The following is a 7,750-nucleotide window of genomic DNA, read 5'->3' as shown; positions in this document are numbered from 1 at the left end:
TTCATAGTGTGTTTAGACTTAAAAAGATGACAAAAATATTCATGAAAATTTAGAGAAAATGGTAAGATATTTGGCATTTGGACAAGCCAGTCGATCGTACCTGCAAGCCAGTTGATCATGGACTTGTACCAATGACTACTTTTGATATCAAGGAGTTAGCTAACCGTGCTTGTAGGCCGATTGACCATTTGCATACTCTCTTTGAAAAAATCAACTTTTTTTTTTATGCAATTTCTAATAACATTTTCATGAATTTAAATCATAATTACACTCTTACATACCTAGATGATATTATCCATTCAAAGAAATGTAGATTACATGTAAAGAAACAAATATCAACATCCTATGGAAACACATGCATCCAGTATATGCAAACCTACAAACTAAACTTGAAAACAATAAGGAAAAAGGATGGAAGATTGACCTTATGAATGTTGCAAGTATAGGTAAGTGGGGATGCTATCAAATAAACACACAAAATCCCAATCCCCAATTAAAGAACCAAAATGAATGAAGATTTTTCCAAAGAGATAAGAAAGAATAAAATTTTCTCTGTAACTCTTAAGGCCTTTAAACCCTTCTTATTCTCTACAAAAATAAAAAATAAAAAAAATAAAAAAATCTTCCTTTCCCACACTTTTCATTTCCTAAAAGCTCTCCCAATGGATCTATTTACATAACCCTCAAGAGATGGAGGGAAACAATTAACTACTTGAATTTGAATTTCAAGAACTCAAATTCAAACTAATAACCACCAACATGCAACCATCAACCGCCTTAATGATTGCTTGACATGTGACAACTTCTAGGGCACTTGGCATGCCTAGATTCATTAGTTAATCAAATAAAATAACTCAAAAGATTTGACATATCATTGGGCCAATTGACACCTTGCAGAGGTTGGTCAACAGTTATCAGGTGGTGCCAAAACTAGAGAAGCAAAAAGGTCAGTCGACTACCAGCAAGTGGTTAGTCGACTATCCTACTCTACAACATTTATTAATGAATTTTAGTTTAATTTTTTTTTCATATACGTACTCATCTTGGTCTTATTAAATTAGGTCAAAATTGACTATCGACATCTTGCAAAGCACATTGAGTGTGTATTAAATTAAGTTGACTTGATCTTTGCTTCATTTTAGCTACTTCAAATCCTTAGAAGTACTTCTATGTTCATAAGGGATAAACCCAAAACCTCCTAATTGGGAGAAAATTAGTTCTGCCATATGACAATCTATCAAAAAAGCATCCACAAGTAGGGGTGGGCCTTGTGTGACTAGAAGAGTTAGCTTGGGGCAAGCGAGGTACATCATGTGTTGATTGCACAACTAGGAGAGCTTCCCCAAGTACATGGAGGGATGTCAAGTCTGTCATGTGCTGACCACATGACAAGAAGGACCTCCCCAAGTGATGGCAGATTATGTCCACCATATGCTAACTGCATGACTAGGAAAGCTTCCTCAAGTTGGAGTAGGTCAAGTCTTTGATGTATTGACCATGTTAAGAGAGAAACCTTCAAAATTGTAAGGATAAACGATGTGATTAGGAGAGCCTTCTTAGTTGGGGGATAGATAAGGCTCGCATTGTGTTGGTCATGTAAACAAGGAACCTTCTCAAGAAAGGAGTTGGTTGAGTCACCCAATTGTTGGCCACACAACTAAAGCCTCCCTAAGTGAGATTGTGGGCAAACCATGTCTTCCTTGTGTTTTTCACGTGATTAGGGTAGCCTCCCAAGTGGGGAGCAGGTTAACTGTGCCATGTGTTGACTATATGCCATACTAATATGCCTAATAGAACCTTCCACATGATTTGATTCCTTAACCAAAAACATGAAAGAATGCTAACTGTTAGCAAGGAATAGACTTCCCAAGGAAGACAACAAGAAAGAATAGTTTGTCATTACCTGCCCACCAACTTGCCTAGGCATGTAGCTTCTCATGAATAAACAACTATTAATGAGGAGATTTTGTACCCTAAAGAGGGTAATGATCCATTCATTTCTCATCGTTTTTCAATCATTCTCTTCTCTAGTTACTTGAGAGGGCAACTTACTTACTTGAGCATTGGAGAGATCTCCTGAAGAACATTGGGACCTCCCATGCCTCTAATTTAGTGTTTTTGAACGCTATGGATAAATTCAAGCAGCTAACTATCATTTAACACCAATAGGAAATATAAATGTTTTTGTTTTACTGTTATCAATGGACTATTAGTGTGATGCCTTGATTTTCATACCATTTTTTTTTAAATAATAAATTAAACATACTCATCAAACATTGCCACGTCAAAACTTTGATACCATTTAAATATAACCGAACCCGAAGTGGGATATCAGGTAATCAGTCAAACTTATATAAACAACCCTATCAGTGGAAGTCAATATTTACATACCATATGGAATACACATAACCAGAGTACTAAACATCCATAAACAAATCCAAAAATTCATAACATAGCCCAGGGAATTACACAAACACATTCTCCAAAGCAAAACGCTTACCCTGTCTATCAGGGTACTAGCTTCCCTCTATCTTAGAGCTCTATCATCTGATCTTTCTCGGTTTCCTGAAATATTTAAATATTTGGATGAGACACATCTCAGTAAGATGGAATAAATTATTTACAGTATGTGACAATATGAGTTTCATTATATCATAATATATATCCATTTTAGTGATAATACCATCTGAGAAAATATACCATTTAGACTCATAATCATATAGATATAAAACATAAACTTTTATAAGCTTTGTTTTCATTTTTCAACTCATTCACATGCAACCCATATTTATCAACAAGAGTTCCCGAGGATAAGGGAGATTACACGCCCGTACATGTATCTCCCCTCTATTTTGATATCATTTGTAACCTTACTCGATTAACTTGGATACAACTACAACTGATACTTATCAAGGCACTCACATTACTCAGTAAGCCCTCAGGAGAAGAGTTTTACTTTACCTTATTTATTTATATATCATTATACTAACATTTTTTATTTTCTCTTTCATTTCCATTTCATCATCTAGCACATGAGTGTCCTTAATAACCAATACATCTGCATCTGTAACTCATGGCTACCCTAAGGATATTCTCTCCATGCCATGCTTCACCCCATGGTCGAGGTTGTGCAGCCCTGAAGATATTTTCTGCGCCATGCTTACCCCATGTCGAGGTTGTGTGGCTCGAAGGCTGGTTCTAATCACGGTTGGCCTACCTGGTTAGATCAAAATAAGAAATTCATCTATGCTTCTGTAGTGCAATTGACCTACCATAACCCTGGTTCGGCCCCAAGGGGCAAAACTACCCTTCTCACTAGTTCAATCGACTGCCCACACCACACTCGATTATCTCTAGACCGTGTGGTTGCACTAACACCTCACTAGCAACGGTACCATGCCCTATATCAACAATCGTCCATTAGGGTTCTCATTTCCACATTTCATTATTCACATTTCACATTCACATTTCAGTATTCATATTGCAGCATTAATCACATTACAATATTCATATTTTCATATTCTCATTTAAGTATTCACATTGCAGTATTCTCATTGCATTCACATCTCAACATTCTAATTACAGTATTTACATTGCAATATTCACAATTTCATATTCATATCTCATCTCATAATGGTATATATCACTTTTCATGTATTTCAACATTTCTCAATAAAACAGTTCTATATTCCACTTTTTAACATTTTCCATATTTCCAATCTAATATTATCCCAGTTCAGTTTATAAAACATAACTGGTTACCATTATCTTCATTTCTGCATAAAGCCTTTCAATATATATATACATATATATCACAGGCTTATCATTTTCAATACAAAATACACACTCAATTTCAAACACATTTCCAAAACAAATCATATGCCACACAATTTTATCTGATATTTATATCATAATAATTTCAGGAAAAATACCATACTCACATTTTCACGTATTAATTCAACCAATAATTCTCAAAATAACTATTATAACTTATTCCTCTTATCTAACTTATTGAGAGGTCCACTAACACCCTAAACCCTACGTTTCATGGTGCTCGCAACTCAAAAGCCTAAAAATCATATATTTTTTTTCCAAGTTAATTAAACAACTCTTTTCCTAGAACAATTTTCGTTTAACACTTCCTAGGTTTTGAATACTCTAAATAGTCTATTAAACATTAAAATAAGTTACCCTGATTTTGGCATTGTGTCCCGGAACTTCAAATTGAAAATCTGCTCTAGTTAAGTTGTAGTGAATCTTCCCACGAACCTTGTGGCGGCGGTTCCCGATCATCAATCCGGGCTACAAAAAAGCCGGAATTGAAGAGAGAGAGAGAGAGAGAGAGAGAGAGCACGAGGAGAGAGAAAATCATGTTGAAAATGAGGGTTTCACTATTTATTGGCCGGCATTCATCGACGAGTTCAAGTGATTTGTCGACAAACCCATCAACACACTTCGTCGACAAGGAAGTTGGTTCGTTGACGAACCAGAAATTTTCTAAAATTTCCAGACTCACGATATCTTCTTGTCGACGAGACACGTGTACTTTGTCGACGAGTTCCATAAGGACATTCGTCAATGAAAACTCTAGGTTCGTCGACGAATCCATGTTGTTCTCCCTTTTAAATTTCCTTCATTTTTCTTATTTCTTTCTCTTTCATTTCTCTTCTTTTATTACTTTCATTAATTTAATTTTCCGAGTGTCTACAATTAGTGAATTATTTTTTGTGTTTAAAATTTTTAAAAGGACAAATTTTCTTCTAACAATTTTAGATTTAAACTAAAAGTTGTCAGTGTAAAAAAAAGTGAGAAATTTTTTCAAAAGATAACTTAACTCTTGTATAATAATTTCAAGAATTTTTTAGAGTAAAACATTTACTCGCATATTTAGAAGTATGACAAATTTTGATTTTTAATAAATTTAAAATATTAAATATAAGAAAATATGTCATTCAAAAATTTAAATATTCAATAACACCAAGAAAGATATTTATATCTCACTCTTATCTTATTAGCATCTTAACTTGTTAGTTACTAGTACACGCATGGGCGCACACACACATACACATACAATAGAATTTTCAATCTTTTATTTTTTTATTGATTTTCCTAAAATATTCATATAAAATATTTTTTAAAATTACAACTAATAATGGTAATATAAGAAAATACTATATATTTCTAGCTACTTAATTATATAAACAACAATAACAGCAACAAAAAGCTTTAAGTACAATACTTATTATATCTAACAATTATATATATATATCTTATAATTTTACCTACATTTAGCTTCTTCTTTTTTATTCTATTAGTTTTCAACATCAGAAAATATATATCGTTAAACAATATAAAAATAATTAAATAATTAAAAAGAAAAATGAAAATTTAAAAATGTAATTACTTTTTTAAACAAATAAATTTAAATAAAATCATATTTCACGTACGTGGCTTGACTTCCATTTAAAAGATTATCAAATAGTAAAATTAAGGCATCAAAACAAATTTTTTTTTTTGGTCATATCACCTGCAGTGTGGCATTATTAATTAAGATCAATTAGCTTCGTAAAAGTCAAATTAAATCATCAACCATAACAGTGCTTCTAATAAATAACAAGACCACATATGTTCCCCCCTATAATTATGCAATATAATTCTTACCCAGTTTATTCCAGCTGATTATAGAGCCAAAGTCATACTTTTTTACGTTATTTAATTAATTAACCTAATATTATTTAAACCAGGCCTGTAAATATATTAATATTTTATACATAACTCACCACCCAATCAAATCAGCGAGCCAAGGCAGAGTAAAGATCGGCTATGCTTCTCATAGCCTCTATCTGAGCGTTAAGGCACTTTATATAATGGGCAGCTTCTCTCACCAAGGCGTGGAATTCCATGGCTTGCCCGCCCGGTACAAGCCGCCGGAGCTCGTGCGCTTGGCCGGAGCCTGAGCCAATCCCTTCCCAACCCTTATTCCCTACTTCACTTCTTTTTCTCACTGTACTCATGCCGATCTTTCCGCCCAAAGCACGGCGGCGCTGTAACCGCTGACGGCACTTCCGAAGCAATGCTCGGCTCCAAGCTCTTCTTGCGCCGGCGGCACAGGCCATGGATGCGTCGGCGGCAGCCTTAACTTTTCGCTGGCGGCGAAAGAAATCACGTAGACTGGAAGCAGACGAAGCAGAACTACCGGGGTTTGGCCTGTTTAGCCTCGCGAGGGCTTGGAGGAAAAGCCGGGTGAACCTCGTTTTGAAAGAAGCAGGGTTTAACGATAAACGCTGGGTGTTCATTGATGCCAAACTAAAGATGATAAATACCCTTTAGGGTTTTGGGGAGGTGGGTATGGAGGAGGAGGGCTGTTTACGAAAAAGAGAAAGGAAAACAGTTTGATCAGTATGGATTTTGTGAGGACACAAAGGGACCTCTTGCTCAGAGGAACAAAAGGCTACTTAGTTTTTCTGAGCTCTGACACAGTTTGTACTTAGAGCAGATGAGAGAGAGAGAGAGAGAGAGAGAGAGAGAGAATAAAAGGGAGTTGGAAGAGATTGGGAATGGGAGGTGGGAACTGGAAGGGAGGAGTTTTGGGAATCACGTACTCTATATTTATACTTGGGTTTTCATCTATATATGACTTTATGGTTATGGGTTGGGGAGGGTGTTGGTGCGGATGTTGTGGGAGAGTCCTGGATAGAGAAAGCAGAGTTTGTGGGGCTGCAAAGGACCGACAGCCATATGATCGCACATGCTTCTGTTACCCACTTGCTCCATGGACCGTGGAACATTTTCTCTTTTTCTTTGTTGTTTCAGCTATATATGCTGGAATTTTTTTTTATGAAAATATTAAAAAATTGAAAAAGTACAAATGTAGGGTAAGTAACCTATATATATTTATGATTTTGAATTTAACTAACTTTTAAGTATATAAAAAAAAATTAATAGATTCAACTTTTCAAAAGTCGGTTCTGAACAAGCTGCCATTCTACTCCTGAACAAGTGTCATTTTTTTTTTCCTTTTCCTTAAAAATAATACAAAAATCTGTATAATGAATCCAGCAGATCATGATCAACCAAAATTCGTGGGTACCACGGATAAAACAGAAATATATAACGGAAGTCCAAGCAGCAGGAAATACAAAAATCATAATAACTCATAACACCATACACAATACCATCCATCATAATACCAAAATTACTATATCCATTATATTTATATACACATCACAAAAGAAAGACAAACAGACATTTTCTACAAAATCCAATCGTCCTTACCAAAATTTACCCTTCAAAGAGGGCAGATCAATAGTACTAAATTAGCGGAGTTTTACCCGCCCTCCTATCAGGAGCTCCTGAAATGTTGATAAAATTTTGGGGTGAAACACCTCTCAGTAAGGAAAATAAACTAATACTAGTGTGTGCCAACATGAGCATTTCTGTGATATATATATATATATATATATATATATATATATATAATCATTTACATAAACATAACTAGTAAAACTGTATATCTCATTTCTGGGAAAACATGTATAATCAAAGCATAGCAGAACATACAAGATTCTCATAACATAATTCATCTCATTTAAATATAATACAAAAGCAACCCTGGTAGGTTAACTGGCTGTTGTCATGTATTTACCCCACATGATTGGGTTGTGTGGTCCAAAGGCGGGACCTGACAATGGTTAGCCGACCACTGTCAAGCCAAAAGTACAGTCTGTAAGTCTTATGGGTCTACTAGACC

General features: G+C 34.9%; 1 protein-coding gene across 1 annotated transcript; it reads right to left on the bottom strand.

Moving 5' to 3' along the window:
* Positions 1-2,276: 2,276 nt before the first annotated feature.
* LOC131156269 (transcription factor IBH1-like) lies at positions 2,277-6,650 on the bottom strand. Its single transcript, XM_058109811.1, has 2 exons — positions 5,781-6,650; positions 2,277-2,565 (listed from the first exon to the last, which is right to left on the bottom strand). The coding sequence occupies exon 1, from the start codon at positions 6,294-6,296 to the stop codon at positions 5,793-5,795; it is 504 nt and encodes a 167-aa protein (XP_057965794.1). The 5' UTR covers positions 6,297-6,650; the 3' UTR covers positions 2,277-2,565; positions 5,781-5,792.
* Positions 6,651-7,750: the final 1,100 nt, after the last annotated feature.

Source organism: Malania oleifera, chromosome 5 (genome assembly GCF_029873635.1).
Source record: "Malania oleifera isolate guangnan ecotype guangnan chromosome 5, ASM2987363v1, whole genome shotgun sequence".
In the NCBI taxonomy this organism is placed as follows: Eukaryota; Viridiplantae; Streptophyta; class Magnoliopsida; order Santalales; family Ximeniaceae; genus Malania; species Malania oleifera.
The sequence above is the reverse complement of the archived record's forward strand: the minus strand, read 5'-3'. Positions and strand labels throughout refer to the sequence as shown.